This window comes from Anser anser (assembly GCF_964211835.1).
Source record: "Anser anser genome assembly, chromosome: 22".
Lineage (NCBI taxonomy): Eukaryota > Metazoa > Chordata > Aves > Anseriformes > Anatidae > Anser > Anser anser.
The window spans coordinates 5,994,274-6,017,386 of NC_139743.1; the positions used below are offsets into that span (position 1 = coordinate 5,994,274).

Sequence of the window (23,113 nt, forward strand, 5' to 3'; positions counted from 1 at the left end):
ATTACAACCCTGTAAATGGCCGTTAATGAACCCAAAATTCAATTCCAATTTCCCTCCCCGTCTGTCACCCAGCCAGACACAGCGGTACCCAGGTACAAACCTTCCTGCTGCAGGAGGCAGAGCAAATTACCTAAACCTCGATACCAAGTTTGCCCTTTTGCCACTCTTCTCTACCTTTTATTTCCACAGATAAAAGCTGTTGGTTAGACAAAACTCTTAGCAGGCAATTTTGCCGTTTCAACAGCAACAGGAAAGGTTTAGCCCCTGGATTTCGTATGAATGTGGTTTCATTTCAGAGAGGGTCAAGCAAACAGCAGTGCTAGAAAATGAAAAGCAACCATTCCCTGAAAAAAACTGATCAGAAAGGTTCATACAGGATCAAAAAATGCAATTGCAGTTGGCGTAGATCTGCTTTGAGAAGAAACTACAGCCTCACGCACTGCGGACAGTTACACACCCTGACATTTTGAGAGCTGAATATATCATTCCTGTAATCGGCTCTAAATTTGTGCTTGCTTCTGAGTTGCCTCCCTCAAGCTTAGTGTGAGCCCAGCATACATTTTCTGTCTCTCCCCGCAGGTGTAATCTGTTAGTCCCCCATACAGCACGACCACAATCAGATTTTGTTGACTGGACGTAAAAAAAATGCTCACCATTTTAAAAACCATTTCTCAAGTCAATAGAAATCTATTGCAGTTTTCAAAACGCCAGTCTTTCTAAGGACATCCAGCTCACACTCAGCAGATTTAAATGAAGCTGCTTGATCAATCCTCACAGACCTTTATGTACCACTGAAAAAGGGAAGAAAATTCTGCTTCCTCCCAACTAGTTTTTACGATATTTGCATTAATAATGCATATTCTGGCAGAACCGAAAAGCCCCTTTCTGCTACCGAGGTCACAAGTTAGGAAGCACTGCTCATAAATATATTGATGCCCCCACGAAAAGCTCCACCTAAGCAATGGAGAGGTAACACCGTGTGAGTACAGACAGACAAAATGCAAGGGAAAATAGGGACTGTAGCACAGGGAGAAGTGCCCAGCTCAGCACCCCCTACAGAGATGGGCTTTGCAAGGCAAATTGGAGCGCAGGACCCCACCTCATCTACCCACAGAGCTTCCTAGGACAGGATTAGTCCTGGTAACGTGCCATATTTAATCTCACACATTGAGGTCCCTTTAAAATCCCATCTCAGGTGCTCCAGCATGCACAGGAAGAAAAAGTCGTGGAAGACTTTGTTCTGCTGAAGGACGTAGAGCAGAGAGCTAGGAAATTCAGCATGGATGAACGGAAGGAATAAAACCTTGGTTGGCCGAGTGACGAATATGATCTCATGCCCTTGCCAGAGCACCATGACTAGCAAAAGTGGCCGTATGTAGGACTCCAGGAGCCCGGTGCTGTTACAGGATAGTGGCCGGGCTCCCTTGATGTGGCTGCCAAGCTCTGTGCTCTGTCTCTGAGGACCCTGGCTCCCATCCCTGCTTTCAATCCCTGCAAAAACGTCCTTCCCTGAGCAGCCAGAAGGGAATGCAATTAAGGTTGCCTCGTGCAGTTCATAAAGGCTAATGCATGAAAATGAGCAAAGACAAATTACAGCAGAATATTAGGAAGAACATTTCTAATTGGAAGGTTGGCTGGCCTCGTTCCTTGAGCCTTTGAGTACGGAGCTGAAGAAAGCAAAGGAGGGGATATTGCTGGGAACAGTTCTGTGCTGTCTGGGAGATGGGCAGGGTGAGTAATATGGAAACTCCTTTTCGACAAGATAATGCACTTCTTCAGTCTTTCTCAGGAAATCCAGGCACAGCTTCTGGCACTTTATTCAGGAACCTGTGTCCCTGAGAACTGAAAACCTTTCTTTTTGGGGTAGTTTTTGCAAAGCCGATTTCCCTCTCCTCAGTGGCATGTCTCCGTAGCACAGTTTAGGATGCTAGCAGAGGCTTTATTGATTCAGGAGAAAGAAATATCTCCTGTCCTGAAACTCTCAGTCACTGCTGGAACTGGGCTCCGATCCTTGTTAACGTATTTGGCTCTTCTTTTTGGTTTGTTTTCAGTTTGGCTGTGACTTCATCTCGAATTACAAAAATACCACATGCACACACTGAAAAAAAAAACAAAGCCACCACTACTGTTCTCAATGTTTCCTGCCATGAAGAGCCAGATACTCTGCCTGCTCTGGCCTTCTTTCCAACCAGACCTTGTGGGCTTGCGTAGCGCCTGTAGTTTAGCTCCATGAGGGAACGTGGGAAGCCATCACCTTGAGGGTGCCTCCGGTCTTGTCGCTGCTTAGGATCACCCTGACTTCTTGTTCGAGGAGGGCACAAGGTGACTCTGATCTTGGGTAGGCCCCAGACAGGTCACTTGTCCCCCCTCTGCCTGTTTCCCAATCCATTAAATGGGAATATCCCATTAATAACCCAGCCACTCTAAGAAAAACCAGCAGGCTTTTTCGTGAGAGCGCAACTGGGAATTAGCATATTTGCCACAAATGAATCAGCGATTAAAACTGTTTCAGGGTTCATTCATTCCTAAACGGAGAATGTGAGGTGAACGTGCATTTGCATGCACACTTTTATTCTGCACCTCATCTCTGCCAAGACAGCTGGGGGGGGCAGGGGACAGAAGGACGAATAGCAGGGTTGTGCTGGAGTGTGAGCACCTCTCACACGCTCACGTACCGGGAAAAAAAATCATAAGCTGGTGGTTAAATAAGCCTTTGTGTAATTTTCATCTCTGATTTTCCACTATGAGTCACCACGATTTACATGTTATCTAACACCCAGAGCTGATGTTCCTTTCTGTTCTGGGTTGTGCTGGGGGGGAGAGAGCAGCCCCTGGGGCTTACAGACCCTGCCTGCAAGAGGTGCTCCCATGCAGAAGGAGTTAATGGCTCGCCACAATAACTGTCATCAGACAATTGGGTTATAAAGAGCAGCAGTTACCAAAATACATTTTAGCCTGCAGCATGCGGGAACAATGCAGCTATTGTATTGTAACCACAGAACTTGGCACACGATAAGCTTGAAAGGGAATCATGTTTTGTTTATTACGGAAGTGATGGAATCCATTGAAAGGTTATTGTTTGACTCCTTTTGAAGCAAATCCCATCCCCTTTGTCAAGGGTGTTTGCAGGCTCCGGGTCAGAGGCAGAAGTGGGTTTTCAGTGCTGTTACCTTTGGTCCACCAGAGGTAGTCTGGAGGATACCACAATTAACCTGCATTCGGATGACCCTTCAGAAACCCCCCACCAGACCATAATTTCCATAAAGGCAATGAAAGAGCTGAAATCTTAAGGAAGTTATTCAGAAGAGCAGCTCAGAATTTTCTATGTTAATCAGAAAACCCACTCCCTAAAAATAAATCCTGGTTGGAAAGCAGAATATTTTCAGCAGTTTTCAATGACAACATGTTTTGTTTGCAAACATGTAGCTCGCAGACCAAAAAAAAAAGAAAAAAAAAAAAAAAAGGAAGAGTTGATTTTCAGGCTACATAAATGTTTAGTCCTCATGGAAATGGACAAGGCGTGAGGCTGTCACTGATGTGGCTTTTACCCAGAATTTTGTGTTCTGGTCTTAAACGGCACCCATCGCTTATCTGCAGCTCCCCAGTGCATTACACCGTCAATCCCAGCTCTGATTTTGTACATCCCTTCGGCCACGAGCGATGTACGGGGCTGCCTGGGTCCCCAGCTGAGGGGCTGGCACAGGAGGCAAAAGGTTTCCAGCAATCTCAAGGAGGAGCTTTTTGTGCACCAGGCAACTGAAGGGTGACAGGCCCTGGGCAGGGTGGTGTAAAGGGGAAAAAGTGGTTCAGAGTCACCTGGCACAGGAATTCAGATGCTCTTTTTGGCTCAAGAAAGGTGCAAGGGTGTGGGCAGAAGAAAACAACTGCTGTGTGCCTGCTGTTATACTGGTTTTAGGTACTCACTGCTCGCCACGGAATGGGAAAAATAGTAGTCTGCATCGGCCTTGTATCTAATTTAACCATTCCCAAGTATCACACAGATCAGGTGCCAAATTCATCAATAAAACAGAAAAAAAATCTGCAGTGGATTAGAATGCTCACCGTGAAAGTTTTCCCAGCAAGTACAGACTTTCACCTTTCCTGTATGAATAATGTCTGAATTCACTCAAGCCACCTTGGTTTGGGATAAGGCAGGAGGAACACGCTGGAGGTTTAAATACAGAGAGCAGACCTTTGAATGGTGGTGGATTATCCAAAAATGCTTTTGCCAGGCTCCCTGTTAATGGATGTACAGGATGGAGGGATGCAGATAATTAGCCACATCCCCACCATAAATTACTATACGTTTCTCGTTCCTGTAGGGAACTGCCATGGAGCTTGTGGGATGGAAGAACTGGAGTTTCTGACCCTTCTGCACTCCATCTCACGACTACTCCAACAGAGCACTGCAGAATTTAGGGCTTAAGACTAATGACAGAAGATCACGAGATTGGCTTAAAGGCAGCCAGATTTAAAAAACATAACATTAACTTGAAAATAACTTTTTTCTTCATGGTCTCTAAGGTTTTAGGATACACTTTGGTTATTTTCTTAAGCTATTCTCCCCAGCCGGGAAGCTGATTGACGCTGTTTATTCTAATGAAACTCATTGATTCTGAAATAATCACTTGATATTAGGAGCTGTGCCATTAAAAAAAAAAAGAAATAAAATTACAGGAGTGAGGAACTCCAGTATTAGGAATATGAAAGGGCTTATAAATTTTTTCAAAGGTTATTACGCCCTCAACACTTCGCTGATTTTTTAAAGTGCATAATTTCATTTGAGTCACTTCCCCTATAAATTACATGCTTAAAAACCTGCTGATGTTGCCTCCAATATCAAGAAAAACATCTCACTTTAGACTTTTTTTTCCACCCCCTACCGTATCTCTGTTTTATCTCAATAGATAATTTCAGGCAAAGAGGGTGGTTTTTTCTTTTCCTTAGGAGCAGCACAGATGAACTCAGTTACAGTTAGGTGCCGCATACAATTCAGAGCTGTCTGAAGTCTTCGGTCCTTCTAGTTGTTTTTCCACATACGGCTTATTTTTCTGTGTTTGTAATTAACTTTGGAGCTGGAATTACTCATTTTAAGCCAGGTTTAGCAGGGAGCAGTGTCATCTCATCCTGCGAGAGTCAGACCAATTTGTGCAGAGGTCCCAAAGGCATTGGGAAGCCTCTGGGGGTTTTCTTCTGTGGGCCTCAGCGGGTTTGGGAAGAAATCTGTGGGACCCTAAAGAATAGCAGAAGCAGCCAGAGACCTCACTACCTCCATTTGGGGCACAGGGTGAAACCGGTCCCCATCACCCTGCAGAAGTGAGACAAACCCAGCAGTCGATCCAGCCGCCCAAGCCCCCTCACAACTTTAATAGCCATGTTTCTCCCCAGATTTCGCTCGGCATTCCTTCTCCGCAATGACGAAGCTTCTCCGTTAGAGAACAAACCACTTCTACCTCCTCCCCGCCCACCGTCCGTCGGGGTACCACAAAGCTCCCTGATTTCAGGACGTGGATGATGGGCAGCGGGAATTCACGGGATCTCACCCGACTTGCTGAGTTACCAAACAACAGAGGTTCTGTACTCATGCAAACACCCCCGAGACAAAAATAGGGAAAACTCAAAGAGAAGTATAAATGTGTTTATAGCCAGAACAGTCTCCACAAAGAATACTTTGTGCAGTTTTACTATTGTTGTTTTTTTTTTTTCCCAGAAGCGTCAGCAGTCCCTTAGGCGTATAATTTATAAGAGGCTAAAATCTAAATTATGCATCAAAAATAGGGAGAGATGCAACTGGAGGGTAATAATGCACTTCAAAAATAACTTCAGATGCGTCGTTCAGAGCAGCAGCCTATAGCCAGGAAGGAGTGCCCAGTCAGCAAAGGCAGCAGAGGATTAAAAATTGCTCTTCCCTACATGAAATAACTGGTAGAGATTTGGGGTTTTAAATTTGGCAGCAGCCGGCCTATATCCTGGAATCCCGGATCTATTTGGAGGATTTATCTGAGGGGGTGATCCAGAAATACCCTAAACGAAACAGAAAACTGAGCCTTGCTGTCGGGGCAGCTGGCTTTGCAGTGCTGACGCTCCCATCGTACATGCCCGGATATCCGAGAGGACACTGCAGATCTGAACTGTCTGAAATTATTTTTCAGACTGAAAAGAAAGAAACCTTCTGTTTCAGACACACTGCTCCAATACAGCCCAGGGCAGACATTTGTGGAAATACAAATCCTGGAGCCACTGCTCTGAATTCTCAAGGCGCTGCGCTAGCACCAGCCCTCTTCGTCCTCCTTAAGCTGTTCCACACACGTTAGGGCAGGTCTCTATCTTCCTGCTAACCTTCACTGAAATGTAGGGATGGGCGATCTTTTACTAATAATTTCTGTCAGGCTGCTTAGAAGGGGATTTAGGCGAGGATAAAGAAACTGTGAGTCACACATAAAAGACGCTTCCACGGTTTAAGTCAGAAGAACTTCCCCCTCAGCTCTTTTGCTAGCGTAGGTACCATACTGTGACTAGCTTGTCTCTCACAGCTGATTTTTTTCTTTCTCTGTGTACTAGCTGGAAAGTGTTGTACTGTTATTTTTGTGACGGTGCTGCTGAAAGATCCCCAGATAGCGTCACACCGACATCACGCAGTACAGGGGTTTGTAGGGCCGTGGGGAACCTACAGGCTGGGTATACAGGAGAAGGGACAGAGCACTGCGACCAGAGGCACAGGAAAATAGAGGAGAGGAGCATCTTCATGTAACCTCAGATGTCAGGAGGTGATGCCCATGTCTGGACCAGCAGTCTCAATTTTTTTTCCAGGTGATGGGGAGAAACAGGTACTTGTGGAGCATTACTCACCTGACCTATTTGAAGTGCCTGCCCTCACCGAAGGTAAACACCCCCTACGTGTGCCTCTGCTGAGTGCTAAGGCAAGGCTAGACGCAGGTGCCTACACTGTGAATTAGGACGTTTAAGAGGAAGGGTGCCACCTTACAAGATTCATTCACTTCGCTGAAACCACCCACAGAGTGAGCAATTGGTGCCGAGGCTGTGGGTTTGCTGGAGCAAAGCCCCTCAAACTTTACTTGAAGCTAAAGCTCATCCTCATGCGTCTATCTCACGAGCCTTTTAACCATCCACATTTCCTGCCACAAAGAAACAGATTCAAGTGGAAATCTATAGGAAAGATGGAGAAATCTAGGCATAAACCAATGGAGAACCACCCAGAGCCGCATGACACGCATTCTCCTTCCGTGTTGTTTCCCTGTTTCCCACCAGCTGCCAGCACTCGAAACGTAAGGCAGGTCCTGCTCCAGCCCAGCTCCTGGGGTTGCTGCCAGGGGAAGAGAGGAGCAATTCCTCTCCAGCTCCCTTCTCGCTGCCCTGGAAGAGTGCGAGCGTGAAACACTCACGTGGGAAGTGACAAAGCCACGTTCACAGGTGGCCATCTTATGCTCTCTTGCTAGACTGGACAAAAATATTCTTTGGAAGTGTTAAAACCAGAACAATAGCAGTAGGGAAGGCAATAGGTCTGAGCTCGTGCACCACCCCTTGTTCCTTTCCCCACAAAGCTGCAGGGCAGGTGACTCTGGACATGCAATTCCTTGCCTCGTGGGCTTTAGTTTCGTGTGAGGGCTGTGTTGTGAATGCGGGCCGTGGCTTTCTCACAAGCATTTATCTTCGCTGATATCAGGGCTCCAGGTGGGTGTCAGGGTCAGAGTAAGCCGGTAACAGATTTTTCCCTTCCTCTTTTCGGGGAGTTTATCATTCTCCTGGGACGAAGTTTACTGCTCCCAGGGAAGGCAGTTACGTTGCAATACTCCTAGAGTGTGGGATGGTAAAAGGGAAGCGATACGACAATAATCACTGATTAAAAAGGAAGAACGAAAAGAATAAGAGCTAGTGGCAGGACTGCTAAATGCTGATCAATGCTTTAAGACAGCCTTTGATTTTTTTTAATTAATTATACATTCCCTCATACTCTGTACTGCTGTTGATTTAATTGGACTCCTTATTTTTAGACAACTACAGCAAGAAGATAGGGTACGGCTTTGAGAAGCTCAGCTCCAGCCTAATTCAGCCTCATTCAATTCCACTGGGAGCAAAATCAGGCTACTGCTGAGCTCTTCCGAAAGCCTGGTGCTCTTGCTGCAGTTTAGCACACCGAATATTTCTCTGCCTTACAGGATGGAATAATTTCCATGCACAGGAATCCAGGCAGAGCTGGGCTCAGCACCCACAGATATCCCCAAACCTTCACATAGGAAAGAGTGAGTGTTGAGCAGCAGGAAAAGGTATCGAGGTCTGTCTCCTCCCAGCAGAATCTGCCCCGATACTCGCTTCAGCCTCACTGCATGCAGTTTATTTGCACGCTGTACAGAAGCGTGTCTGCCAACGTGCTTTGCCGAGATAAAGCACCAAGAGTTAACCTACAGGAGGGGCGAAGAGGGGGGCACTGAGAAACATCTGTTTTCAGCTGCAGCATGAAATCATCCATTGCCGCAGGTGAAAGGGACGCAAGGGACTGGAGAACACTCCTGCAAGCACACAATAATTCAGATTTCATCGAGCCTCCTTATCTGTGCTTCCCCAGGTGCTCTGTGAAATTGCGGAGAGGCAGAGGTTAGCAGGAGCGGGCCTGTTCGGAGAATGGGGAAGGACTGAGGCCAGGGGGTTGTTACCTCCCGTGCCTGTACACACACGAACCAGCAGCTGCCAGCACTGGGAGCACGGGATCTTGCAGACCTGTGGCTGGGAGGCCATTATCCTGAAACATTTGGTGATTTTCTCTAAGCCTCAGTTCCTCTAGTCATGGGATCCCCCCGACACGTATGTCTTGTCAAAATACACGTTCTGCTCTTTCAGCTTCCCCCAGGATAATCATTTCCACAAAGCTTTCCCAGTATATCTGCAATTGCAGCCATATAAAAGTGCTTATGTTGGTACAGTTTATCCACTTTCAGATCTGAACTCCTGTACAGTCCTTGAGTTCTGCCTACTCTGATGAATCTTCAGCGGAAAAATGTGTAGAGCATGCCTTAGCTGCCTTGGAACCTGCTGTGTCTGTGAACAACCAGCTCCAGGAATGCCAAAACTCACAGAGCTGCATTTTGTGCACCTCTGTCTGATGGCTGACGCTTTTCTTAGGACCACAGCGTTTCTTCGGGCTTGCTTCTGCAAGGATCCTCTGATGTCTAGTAACAAGCAAGCTCACCTTAGTCTCATCCAGCTGATGCATTCCTGAGGTTTCTTATGGCTGTCTGTTCTGTAACTATTCCGTATTTTCTCTTTTTGCCTTAACCTCAGGCTCTCCAGGCCTGGCTCCTGGCTGGTGATGCCAAGCCTGCGGCTGGCTTGGGCTGCACATGTCAGGGCAGCGGCTCCCTGACTGTGTCTGCATTCAGAAGGCAATGCTGGGTGGGCATGGAAGCTGGGCTGCAGGTTTCTGTTCTGTGAAATGCACTGGGACGAGTTTGCCTCTTGGAAGAATGGGATTCGGGACTCCAGAAGGGCTCTCCCACCTCTTATGGCACACTTACACACACCATTGACCATACACGGCTGGGTATCAGCCTCTGAAATTTACAGCAAGTCATTATTCTTAGCTAGTATCTAGTATTCTCCTTTCCTGCCTACTTTTTACAAAGCAGCTCTTCAGTATTTATCAAGGAGGAAGCTTCCGTAATCACAGAAGCCTGCATAGCAAAGTAGACTTTAAAAACCAAGGGGACTTTACAACCGGTCCTTTTCCACCCTTAGCACCTGCCACTCATTTAATTTATAGCTCTTCTTCATTCCATCTCCCGAGAGCCCACTCTGATAAGGTGGAGAGAGGGGGGCTTGCAAGCAAGGCTGTCGTTTTGCAGTGCCAGCACTGCAGGATGCTCCTCCCAGGCACTGCCTGTGATGCAGCACATTTGGTAGCGCTGCTGTTAGGGACAGCTGCTGGATAGCAGGAGCAGAAGCGGAGCAGTGCCGTGCAGCACGGCACAGATTGCCTCGTCAGCCTGATGGAAGGAAAGACCGAAATCCTACTGCCATTCCTGCTGCATTTATGAAAAAAAAAAAAGTACTTCTGAGTATGCTTTCAAGATATCAGACAGGCATGCAAACTAGAGAAGTTGGGGATCAGTTGTAGAAGATTTGCATCACGCATAATTTTAGAAATACACCCCCACATCAGTTCGTGTACTCCAGTGCGGGGGAGAGCTACGCTATGGAAATGAGATGATGCCAGGGTGTGTGTGTGTCTGCCTGTTTTACAATACCTGCCTGAAAAGATCAATCTGGATAACGAGGTCTTCAAGGCAGGCATCCAAGACTTGGCCTCCTACACAGCCCTGGCACTCGGATGAGGTGTGCCTCCACTTGGGAGATGCTTCTGGTAAAGTGCTAAGGCGAGGTGCGAGCCGTCCTTGGTGACTGGCAAAGGAAAAATGATGAGAAAAAACACTTCGTTCTCAGACAACACGTCTCATCCGAAAATCTCGATGGTCAAAACTCTTTACTAAGGGGAAGCACTGAATCTCCCAGCATTTAGGTACTTGAGCAATCCCAAAACATCAGCAGTCATATTGCCAGAGAATATGGACAGGGGAGGCAGAGGCCAGGCTGGGTTGTGTCTCTGATCCTCACGTGCACAGGTATACAGCACAAGCTTTGCTCAGAAACAGCCATGAGGATTTTGCCTTATTTTTTCCCAGTCCATTGCTCCCAGTACCTTAGGTGTCAGAATTAAAATGATCGTGGAATTAAGATGACGGTGTTGGGACTCGCTTCACCGTGATTCTCGATGTGCACCAACAGGAGCTGAGCACCCTCAAGGTCAGCACTGCGAGGCCGGCAGGTATCCAGCAGTGCTTGGCCCCCGGGAATTCCCACTCTGAGCCTCAGGTGGCTCAGAAGGGACTGAAATGATGGGGGGCAGGACGTGCTCAGCTGGTGCTTTACGGTCTGTTGCTGTGCCCTGCAGAGGTCTCTGAGCCCCGTTGTGCCAGGCACTGGAGAGTGCTGCAGCTGCAGAGAGCATTTTCAATGTCAAACCGCCACCTCGAAGCACAGAAAGGTGCAGTTACTGTGCAAACATGAGAGCTGAGCGCTGGAGTAAGCAGTGCACCACGATACCTGCTGGATTTGGGAGCCCTTAATTGAAGGCTATGAACTGGGTCAAGGAGAGCCCCACGGTGCGAGGACGGAGCGGGGCCGTGCGGATGACGTGCTGTGCTGCGGGCTGCAGCAGACCTTTGGTCAGGTCTGGTTTTTTGCTTTTTTGGGGGGTGGTGGTGGTGTTCAGTACGGTACTGCTCCAGCAAATGCACAACCAGTTGTTACCTGCTAGCATCAAATCCCCAGGGCTTCAGAGAACTGAAAAAAGTTACTTTTATCTTGGCAAACGCTAAAATCCTTAGAAATTCTGCCGGAAGAAAGAATGGACCCAGAGCCTTGATTTGCAATGACCTTCCAGCACATGCTTTGCAGGAGAGCAGCTGGCAAATGCTCGTGCCTCCCTGAAGTGTCTAAGTACATGCTCGAAGTTAAATATATGCATAATCACTCTTTGGTGGAGGGGTGATTACTAAATCTAGGTACCAAGGTCTTCCTATTTTCCTTTTGCAATTCACTTATTTATTCTATGAGAATATGATCAGGTACAGGAATAAAGACTGTACGGGGAGGACCGACAGGCCGTATAAAATCAGAAAAGTATGCAGGGAAATATTCTGAGTGTGTGATAAAGTTTTCTCATTACGTTCTCAGCTCCTTCTTTATCTCTGTTTCTCAGTTTATCACAATTCTCCATTTCCTGTTCCCTTTTAGACATCAAACCTATATATTTTAATGTGGCTTTTTTTTTACCCTTCCATAGCTAATGGTTAAACCTTTCAGATACTCCTCTGTACAAATTCCAGATAATTTATCTGGACACGGCAGGGACATTTTTAATACATAATCTGGTATAATAGTCCTGCCGGGAGTTTATAACTTCTCATTGGAACTAATTTTATAACGGCAAAATAATTATACTGGTCATTTTTATAGCTTCTGCCACCTGAAGTCGGTAAAGTGGGATAAGGCAGACGTTAACACAGCAATACCTCTTGCCGATTCAGATACCCCACCTTACTGTGGTGTGCGGGACTCTCAGAAGCATCCACATTTGCCTAAATTTGCTCCTGTGACAACAACAAATTGAATAGGCAAACCAAAACCTCCATCACGGCGCTAGGTTCAGTTTCACTTGACTGCAGTTTTCCTACTCTCCCGATCTGCAAGACTGCTTCAGAGAGTTCACTAAATCCAGCAGAGACTCGCTCTAGTTGAGGACTACACGTTTTGAGGACTACATGTTTTGAGACCAACTAGTTACCCAAATTGAAATTCAGACCAGAGCTTGCTAACTTTTTTTTTTTTTTCTAATGGAAACTTTGACATTAGCCTTAGCTACTGCTTTAACCGCACTCTTCAAAATCTCTGAGGCCAGAGACTGAGACCTCTGTGTGATGTCTCACCCAAGGATGGAGCCTCGAGCACCGTGGTGCTCCCAGCCCCATCTGGGGGCTGTTTCAGCCCTGACTCAGTGGCAAGTGTGCCTCATTCTCTGCTCCGTTACCCCTCTTTTCCCCCATGTCCTACAGCACTTCAGGCGTCTTGCCCGGGTTTCCCACCCCAACAGTGGCCTAACTTGGACCTACCTAGGGGGCAAGAAACAGCACGCAAGGAAGACCTATTTGAAACATTGTGAAACAGTTGTGTTATTGAAAACAACAGAGGAATTTAAAAAAATTCCTGAACAGAGCCGTCTTAGAGCAGGAGGCTATTTTGAGCGTCTCTTTTTGCCTTTAACCCAACTATCTCAGCACCCCACCCTTCTTCCTTCCACCTTCCTTAATTTCTTAGACTTCCTTCTCGTTGCTTTGCGTGAGTCTATTTTAGGTGTGGGATTCTGGTTAGCTTCTCGCTGGGCATCTACTTCTCGTTTTCTGTCCCTGGGGTTTGCCTTCTCAGCAAAGCTGCGGGTCCATTAGTGCATACAACAGGTAGGATCCCCCCGGTAGACAGACATTGCCCACGAAGAAGAGAAAATAACTGCTTGAGGAGACAGGAAGGTGTCAGAGTGAACATACCTAGGCTCTTCCAAACACAAAGACTGCACGGGTAAGCTCACTGAGTCCAGCTGTCAGACGTGGGTGCCTTCGCTCTTCCATCTCAGGCAGACAGATGTGCAGACTGACCTCGAAATGTCATAGTTTTAACAACTGCCTTTCCTTTTAGTAGAAAGTTATCCCATTTCACACAGTGATCATCTTTAAGGGTTTATTACATATAGTCCCGTGAAGCCTTACCGTGGAGCCCACAGAGAGATTTAATAGTGATATATTCTCTTCGGCCTACCAAGGTGGAAAAGGACTGAAACAGTGAATGGATGTGGCTATGCAGGCCCCAACCTGGTGCTCCACTGGCTTTGAACAACAACTGGGGTGCTTGTTGCTTGCACATACGTGGCTGGTACGCCACCAGTCTCTGTTTTGTCAAGTCAGCACGTTCAGAAGAGCGTTCAGGCTCCACCTCTGAGGATGTACAGGACACACAGACCTGGACTCCGATCTAGAAAGAAATTTGCACCTCAAGCTTCATCCCAAGATCCAAACCGAGTAGCTGAGAGCTTTCTTATCAGACTTTAGCCATGCCATGCTGGTGTTGGCCTGCGTTATCCCCACCCGTCTGCTCTCTGTTGGGCTGGGAAGACTTCCCCTTAGCTCTGGGCTTTGCTCTGGCTCTGCGGAGGACGAGTCAGCTCTCCACTGGCTGACTCCCCAAGGCTCCCACCTACTCCTGGGAGCAGCACATCAAAACCTCCTGGCGTCGTGCTGAGTATTAGTCCCAGAAAGTGAAGGCTCGGTGGCCTGCAGGGCTGGAGTTCCTGGTACAGCCCAGTGTCACCGACTTCACAGAACAGCAGCTTGCTGGCAAATTGTGCAACTGCACCGCCCCCAAACTTCCTGTTTTGAAACCCCAAGAAGCTGGAAAATGTTAACACCGGCACTTTAAAGTGCTAGTTGTGGCATTTTTTTTTTCTTCTTCCTAAAGATCGACGTGATACTAAAAAAAAAAAAAAAAATACAGAGGAGTCGAGCGGGGCTGCATTAAGGAACTGGGGGCAGAAAAGCAAGCGCATGTCTCTGCAGGGAGCTCTGGGCAGAGCAGAGCATCCCCAACAAAACCGTGCCCTCTTCCACAACCTGCTGCATGATATTAGGCAGCACATTCCCCCTCCACATCCCACCTCCGTGCGTTAGGGTGTACGGGGTGCTCTCCGTCACCGCGCCCAGCTTTTTGGCAGCAGGTCCCGGTGCTCCTAGCTGAAAACTAGCTGTGCCGCTCCGGAGCGGGAGGCGAGGTGACAGATGGAGAGGCAGGTGCTCACGAAGCGCGATGAGCACCATGTGCCATCCCCAGCCACCTGGCCCGTCCTCCCCTCCTGCAGATCCACGCTCTGCCCCAAAACCCGCCCGGGATGGGGAAAAGAGGCCCCAGCAATAGGAGGAGCGGGATGTAGAAAACAGACACTGCAAATCTCTGTTACACGCCGGCTCGTTGCTGTTTAGGAAGAGCAGTTAGAAAGAAGAAAGCATCGTGTTTGTCTTGAACACTGCGAGGGAACTTATTTATTTCCAATCAGCATGACAACTGCTTCCTTTTCTGGCTATCACTGAAACTCCAGATGGTACATTTGAGCATACTTAAACCTCTAACTTGGCTCCGTACAACGACGTCGTCTTCCTGGTTAGCTAAAAGTGTATTAATAGTATTGGGATAAAAGTTCCTGCTCCCCTGTGCTGCGCAGAGTACTTGGGTAATGACATTTTGCTCATTCTGCAGCATCCTGGCTAGTATTTCAACGAGGTGTTTGAAGGGGACAAGCCTCTGCTGAATGTGTCTCAGTTGTAAACACCTTCTATTTCAATTTAGATTCATTTAGATTTGAATTTCATTTAGATTTTCATTTCATTTAGATTTGAATTTAGACTCAAATAGAAATTCTAGAAGGATTTTGAATTCGACTCGATATATTTGATTATTTTTGATTCCGTATTGGATTCTTTTGTTCAGCCTCACAATTCTGCAACCCTTTAACAGCAGCAGTCTTCATTATCCCTACACCTTTTCCCAGTGCTTGCTCTGCACCAAAAAGCTGCACCTTTCTGAATCTCCCAGCTGAGGTGGGAGAAAACTTAGGGCAAGTTTTTGCACCTGGAGCTGCCGTGGGGAATAGCAGGAGGTGACGGTGTGTGACCGACGTGAACCAGCCCCATCCCTCCAAGGTCACGCAGGGACCTGGTGGGGTGGCTGGTGACTGCACGGCCGAGCCTGTGCCTCACGTAAAACCTGTGCTATTATTGTTTTAAAGAAAATAATATCCTGTTTCCTTTTTAAACTGTGTATCTCTTGAAAAATGTTAAATGGCTGCTACATTCCTGTCTTTATCCCGGACACTTTTTACGAGTCTGTACTTCCCTCTCCTTGTGCTTTAACAAGCTGCCTAAGCAGAGGATTAAGGGAACGACTTAGTGCACATGTGCTAAAAAATCCACCTTCAAAATCTTACACAGCTTAAAAAAACAAACAGACACAGACAGCCAGGCCCCCGCTCTCTGCACTTAAAAATAATTGTCATCGTCGTGTGGTCAGACTGCAGCTTGCCAGCTGGCCTCTCCTCTGAAAAAAAGAACATTTTAAGTGATGGAAACTAGAAATACATAGCAGCGCTTTTCCCGAACTGATTTCTGGTGGGGTTTCCCATTTCTCTCTCTTTCCTACTCCCAGAGCTCAGCACTCAATAGCTGGGAGTAAGCAGGCACGGCTCAGGAAGGAGGAGGAAGGGAAGCACTGAGCCCTGTCATGCTGTCAGGCACCTTCTGTAAATATTTACGTGACCTACAGGATATAGCACAGTTTGAAATCTTGCAGTCCCCACAGCCACTGTGCAGTCGTGCAGTTCCCTGTGCTCCTCTCCAAGTTCCCATCTTCCAGACGAGACGTGGGGATTTACGTCGCTGGGATCCGCTTGTAGCGTGCGCTCACCTGAACTGGGGATGCTGCACCGGACCGCAGGTGCCTCTGCGGATCCCAGTGTACATCAAGGGGCTCGTGCCTCGCGGAGGATGTAGCTGCAGTTAGAGTCACGCAGTTCGACGCGACGAGGACTTTATGTCCTCCGTCACGCGTGGAAAGCAACAGAAGGATAAGCTAAGGTAGTGCTTGGAGGATTGAGCTGAAGCTCGGTGAAGGGAAGAAAAAATATTCCTCCTGCCATGCGCTGATGCTAGACTGATTTCTTCCTTGCAAAAACTCCTGGGTGTTTGTTTTTTTTTTCCTTACAAACTGCAGAAAAGGAACCTACCCGCCCCCCCAACCAGGAACTTGATCCCTAGTGATGTCTTCCTGTCCTGACCCTATTTATAGAAGTAAGGTCACCCGAATGAGAACAGAAGCGGTATCATATGATTTTTGGTGACCAACTGAATTGTGAATATTGAGGATTCGGAGGAACACATTTGAATAACCCACAGCAAAAAGCATTTGAGCAGAACACCTCACCGTGGCCGTTTGTGCTTGTGGAACAACAAGGCAGTTCTTGAGACGAGCAGTCAGTTATGTGGAACGTGGGTATTCCTACATCAAATAGTCGACTAATCAGATGGACAGAAAGTTTGCTAGCAAAATTGTTCTTCAATGGGCAATTGTTCATTGAAAGCCCAAAATAGACACATTTCCACTATTGTGCTGTGAGCGGTAGAAACGATGAAAAAACTGCAAAAATTAAGGAATCTATAAATGTCGCTGAAGAGGCAATTTGGAAACGCGGACCAGAAAGCTGCAAACGCTACTATGTGCAAAGAACTTGTAACTGCTTCGCTTTGCGTACTGCTGCAGAGCAGGATGTGAATTCAGGGGCTGAGTTTGACCTGTGAGCTAAGGGGGAGCCGACTGCTGGGCTCCCAACGTGGACCTGCCCGGGGAGCCCTGCCCCAAGCAGCAGCTGCAGCCCCATCCACAAAGCTCTGTTGTCCTCTCGTCACTCCCTGCAGCCAGCCAGCACTGTATTTTCTATTCCTTTACCATAAACCAACACAGACTGAAAAAAAAAAGTCAGGGTTGCAATAGCTACATATACCTGTCTGAATACTCGTTTACATAAATGCATATTTTATGCACACGTGCCCAAACGAGCCAAAATAAAACTGCTTGTTTTTTAATCCTAACAAAACCGTTCTATGTGACAACGTTTCTCTATCAGACTCCTTTTGCATAAATTACGATCCATAATTCCTCTCCTATCGTGTCAGGCAGCTTCAAACCGAACCTCCCGACGAGGAGAGCCAAGTCCTTCCATCATGTTTAATGCAGTTTCCAACAAATCTTTATTTACACAGCTAAATATTTTATGGGCCAAAGATTCAGGGCTACTTGAAATGATGAATTCATCCCTCCGAGGGGTTTCGTTGAGGGATAAGAAGTTTGTCTGGGCATGAGGCACGTAACGAAAGGGAAGATTTAGTCATTCCCTTTCTTTTACAGTCTGCCTCCTTCCTTCCATTGCTCATTCACAAATCCCTGGGTGCCTCCGTAGGCAGACAGCCCGTAGGTGGATCTGAGGTAGAGGCTGCTGCTGGCGCTTGCTGCTGCCTCCATGGGCAGCGCCGTGCAGCAGAGCAAGCCCCTTCTTACACACACAGAGGTCGGCTGCGCCCGCGGCAAGCTTTCGATCTCTGCTTATCGCAGCAAAAGGAGAGACAACGGAAAGAGGGAAAACTCAGCCCCAAGCAGCAGCCAGAAGGGCGACCTCTTCATGAATTAGGCATCGCTTCTGGAGAACAAGCAGGCTCTCCGCACCCGAGGGTTCAGACCTGCTGCGTGACTCAGCCTGGGCTTACGCGGAGGTGCGAGGAGGAGAGGAGGCTGCCTGCGGCGGTGGCAGCAGCTCCGGGTGCCCCAGGGGCCACCTCCGAGGGCTGGAAGGGCTCAGCCCCGGCCGCGCAGCCTGGCGAAACGTGGACACAGCCACGCTCACAGCCCCAGCACATCATCCGATCGCTGCCCTGGCGTCACCACCCCGAAGCCTGCACACCTTTTTAGGGATAGAATATAACGTGGGTGCAGAAAGAGATGCGTCAAACAGGTCACTCCTGCCCCTTGCTCTGGCAGCTACGTGCACCTTCCTCTTTTAAATTGGACTGGAATAAGAAAGCTGAGCGATCACAGAGGCAGGATTTCTACGTGGTGCTGCTGAGACTGAAGGCTCTCTTTATGGTTAATGCATCATTCCCCATTACAGCCATTTCCTCTGAAGTAAATGGGATCTTGCCATTATGCTTTATGTTTATTGATATGTGTTTCCTAGCTGAATTGACGTTCCCCTGTTGCTTTTTTTTTTTCTACCTTGAAATTGCAGGAAGCCAAAAATCCTTCAAGAGTAATGAGTTAAATTCTGTACCATGTAGAGCTGTGTGCTCCCCCAGTAAGTGGGCTGGGGTTAAAATGGGCACCAGTTACACGTTAATGTGTGTTTCGGGGCAGCAACACGAGTTCTGCTGCCATGTCTCAGGCTAAGGGGTCAAGTGTTTAGCAGGGACACGTCCTAGCAATATTCAACGCCGTGCAACCAGTGGTTCAGCGGAGGAAGACTTTCCCTTTGACTTGACTGAAGAGAGTCACAGGGAGGCCTTTGAGGCTGAACAAATCAAAAAACTCTTTGTGGTGGCTAAAATACCTGCGGTGCTTTTGGAAGGCACTGCTATTAGGATCTTCTTTCTCCTTCTCCAAAGCCTCCGTGCGCCCACCTGCCGTCGGACGTAGCATCGCCCTCGCCTTCTGTTCCAAATTGCTCTCGCGTGCTGCTGGGCATCGTTAAATGAGTGCCCCGCGCTTCATCTCGGAGGCAGCCGCAATTAAGAGCGGGAGGAACTGGGAGGCTCAGGGGGCTCGTAACGCTGCACAAAGCCTTTCCCCTCCGATCTGCATCCAGCTGCAACGTTTGCGTGACCAGAAATGGTTTCTGTGCGATGGCGGTTGGGTGGACTCCGAAAAATAGGTTGTTTTCTGCCTTTTGTCTTTTCTGGTGCATCTGTGTCACAAAACCACTTCTTTCCACTAGCTACAGTACTACAGCCAACACTTGCTACCCAGCGCGAGGAAAGCTGAGCACCTAAGCCGTAGCCGTCACCTAATTAAGTGACCTGATTTCCTCCGGAGCTGAATATTGCCTCCCAGCTCCCACTGCACTCAGCAGTCGTGAAAACCAGGCCGCTTCTTGAAGTGACCAACGTAGCCGTGACCGGTCTCGGCTGCTCAGCTTTTTAAAAGTTGATTTTGGCAGCGGGGCACCCAGAGGAAGGCTCCTCTCCCAGCCCTGCCTGGTGGCTGCAGAGATCGGTACTGGGGAGGGGTTCAGGGCATGCCCTGTTCCGTGCCTAACCAGGAGCTGTCACGCATCGACTTCATTCCCAGCGTTAAATTAAAAAAGAAATAAAATTCTCTCAGTTTCAGGTCCCGTGATAAAAATATACCTCGCCCTTTGTTTGCTTCATGCAGCATTTCCTCCTTGCACTGAAAATTAAATTGGAAAGGGAGTTTTATTGTCCCTGTGGAGGAGAGAGGCACCTTTTGAAATCACTCGTGAGCAATGTGGGGGGGGCCCAGCCTAATGTTTTCTGACGCCCTTTGGGGTCCTGGGAGTACAAAGGCAGCGGAGAAGGAGCTGCAGGCGACTCCAGCAGAGCCCCATTGTGCCATTTGTTCCAAGGAAACACCAAGTCATGAAGCCAACAAGTCAACAAGGGTGGGCGGCAGAACCGTCTGTCCCGCTAGGTTGTGCCTGACTCCTTCGGAGCTCTGCTCCGGGGTCTGGGGAGAGCAAACGACGAGGGAGAGCCAGCTTGTCTGCCCTCGCCCTGCAGCTGGAGAAACTGCTCCCGTCAAGGCCAGAGCTTCACTGGGGGGGCATTTCTAAGTCACCGCCTCGGATGCAACGCAGACACACCGACAGCCACACTTCAGTGGCAAGATCTACGCTTAGGGGAGTCGAATTTTAGTGGTGTTTAAGAGCGTAAACAACGTAGGCAAGAGGGGGAGGTGAGCTGAGCAAAGGCGGCACAGCAGAAATGGGTGATGAAACCACAGCAGGGAAAATCCACGGCCGGTCAGCTGAGGCAGCTGGACATCGCTGCGTTCAAGGAGCAGCCTCCCCGAAGCCTTCCCAGGCCGTGCAAAGGGAGAGCCTTTTGCGGAACCGCTTCCCAAAGCAAAGCAGCGGCTGTTTTGCAAAATGCATCCGAGCCAGTTTGGGCAAAGGTCAGCAAGACAGAACAGAGCAAGCTGTGGTGTTGGCCGTGCAAGACGCATCCTTCCAGAAGGCAGGTGCCTGGACTAGCACCCCGCTGATCTCAGATGAATGCTGGCAGATAAGGGCAGCAAAGCGCTTCAGGAGGAAGTATTTTCATAATCGCCCATTTGCAACACAGCTCTTTTTTGCAGCATTATCTTTCTGCCTTCCTCTTACTCTCAAAATGAACAAAAATGTGTATATTCAAGGGGTGGGGAAGCCAATGGCAGAGCCGAAACACAGCTGAGTCAACAACACGCGTCTCTGACCAAGCGGGTAACATTTCGTCCTCCCGCCTGGTTATCGGAGTGCTTTCAGAAGTCATCGCTGCACCCAGAAAGGGCAGCGGAAGCTCAGCACATGTCCTGCAGGGCACTGCAGGCAGGAGCAAGAAATGCCGGAGGGTCCCTGCTGCCCTAATCCTACAGCCAAGGCCCTGGGCCCTGCAGTCATGACCCTTCGCCCTCCCTTGCACCCATTTTTTACGGCCAACCCCCAGCACCTCCACGCAGCCGACAGTACAGGGTATGCAGCACACCGAGCCTGTCCCTTGGGCCAGACACATTGCCTATGGCTTAAGGATGTCAGCAAGCTTTTTGAATTATTATTAGGCTGTAACACACCATATTCAGTGAGATTAGGTTACGGCTTGAGGCTGGCCACTGGAAACTGAAACTTTTCCTGTCCTCGGTCAGATTTTGTGTCGTTAACAGCTTGGAGACACAACATCCAACCCACAGAGCAAAATGGAGGCAGCTGCTTCGGCCAAATTAACAACAGGAGAATAAAACTGGCTGTTGCCTTTGTCAGCCCCAGGACTGTGTGTCTGCTCTTGCTCCTCAAGCAGAGCAGCAGCCACAGGGCTCTGCCCTCGGCAGGAGCTGCACCGGTGCCTGGCTGCCTTCCCTGCTGTCTAACACTGGGAAATACGCCCCGATCGGTGCAGCTCGGTGGGTTTGTAGGATGTGGATCCCTCTCTGGCACTGTTGGTTTGGGGGATTCCTTCCCTGGCTTCGGGGCAGAGCTGCCCGGAGACCCCGTTGTTGCCTCCTGCGAAGGCTGCGTGCTCTTCAGGCCTTCCTCCACCCACACCACTTTGCACAAGCACGTGCCGAGGGGTTACCTGTTGTGAATTAGATTAAACCAACGTCCCTTTCAGGGTGACCTCCTTCCTACCGCATCTGTAGCACTTGTCTGAGAGCAACAGTGCCCTTCGTTCCTTAAGTAGAAAGCTCTGAAATCACCTACTGATGGGGAGTTTGCCTCCCGACACCCAGCCAAGGGCCCGATTCTGCCTCAAGGCCCTAAAATTTCTATCCTTTTCTGCCTCCTTCATTCATATTTTTTGCTACACATTTATGCCTCCTGGATTCTGGGTGAGTTCTTCGTTTTGGCAGTCTCTGGCGTTACAAAGCTGAGCTGAACCACAGCTGCATTTCGGTGCTGATGCAGAGCATTTGGAAAACTCTGCTGGGATAAAAAGGCGGCACCGCACTGGTTTGTTCTGCAGCTGAACAACTTGCTTAACAGAAGACTTTGGTGCTAATAGCTGGGGGAAAAGGGATATTTAGGCATCCTGGAGGGAAAAAAAAAAAAAAAAACCAAAGCAGAAGTGCACATTCATGCAATAAGGACTGAAGAGCACTGGCAAATTTTGGCAGGTTATTCTAACCTGAAAAATCTCGGGTTTGTGCCCCCTGGTGGCAGCTGAATTTCTCTTGTCCTCGGTGCCACTGCAGTGCCTGCGCCTCAGAGCCAACCCTTTTCATTTCCCTGCCGAGCAAATGCCCAGCGCAGAGGCCATTAAATGCCATTAGCTAGAGGTCTGCTAGAAGGCACTTCACTGTCCAGAAAAGCACCAGGGAAAATCCAGAGGTTCAGCTAAATAATTGCAGGACTAGACTGGCAACACACGATGCGCTTGGTTTGGATGCTTGGTGTATGGCTGTAATTATTTTAATCACCCTAGGCTTCACCCCAAAATTTGACTCAGTTTTCCTGTAAGTATTCACAATATGTAACCCTACTTGGAAGGAATTAAGGCAGAACTTAGCTCCTAGCTAATGTGAGATTAAAGACGTCTGTCTTGCTCGGCTCGAACAATAGATGAGGCTGTATCCGTGTAAGCCAGCATCACTGAAACAGTCTTTTTTTTTTTTTGCTTTCTTTTCAGACAAAAAGCACTGGCGTCAACAGGTGGAAGAAGCGTTCAAGCAGCATGCGACTGGTTGGTATGAAGTAATAAATGTTCAAAAGAGAAAAAGAAATCAGTGAACTGAAAGGCTAAGATTTTAGCCAGCAGAATGTAAAATGTTATGGCAGAAGTTTTAACAGGGGCATTGTCTGGAAAGCAGTAGCAAAATTAGAGACCTATTATTTAAGTGCTGCAAATAAGCAACCAAGAAGCAAGCCTTGTCTGAGGGAGTTTGTGATCGCACGTAATAGCAACAGAAAGGTGAGAGAAAGGAACTGCTGCTCTCCACCCTGGTGCCTAAACACAAAACCGAGAGCCACCTTCTTGAAGATGTTGAGCAATTTCCAGTGCTTTCCCTGCCGTGTTTTGTACAGCGAATGTCAGAGAGGCAGAAGCAGTGACGGAGGGTAGATCTTGAGAGCCTCGGTCTGAAACTAAAAACCCATTTTCTGTGTTACTTAGGAGCGGTAATGGGCTGCAAGAGAGACAGCACAGCTCTCTGCCTGACCCGTAAGAGCTGATTTTTTCCATAAAGGAAGAAGGAA

At 48.2% G+C, this 23,113-nt stretch overlaps 1 protein-coding gene and 1 long non-coding RNA gene across 3 annotated transcripts in view; one reads left to right on the forward strand and one right to left on the reverse strand.

Annotated features, from left to right (window-relative positions):
* The window catches only part of UBASH3B (ubiquitin associated and SH3 domain containing B), a 72,650-nt gene that overhangs the window by 22,613 nt on the left and 26,924 nt on the right, over nt 1-23,113 (forward strand). Inside the window, exon 2 of one of the 2 annotated variants that reach the window (XM_083808687.1) lies at nt 22,548-22,601. In XM_083808687.1, coding sequence (XP_083664813.1) covers nt 22,548-22,601 — 54 coding nt within the window. Of the gene's footprint in view, nt 1-22,547; nt 22,606-23,113 lie in introns of both variants that reach the window. The other variant, XM_083808688.1, reaches the window with a different exon arrangement.
* Nucleotides 1-23,113, reverse strand: part of LOC310885398 — a 77,716-nt gene that overhangs the window by 16,739 nt on the left and 37,864 nt on the right. Inside the window, exon 3 of the long non-coding RNA XR_014574779.1 lies at nt 1-14,091. This exon is cut by the window's left edge and continues 16,739 nt beyond it. This is a non-coding gene — a long non-coding RNA (uncharacterized lncRNA). The remainder of the gene's footprint in view (nt 14,092-23,113) is intronic.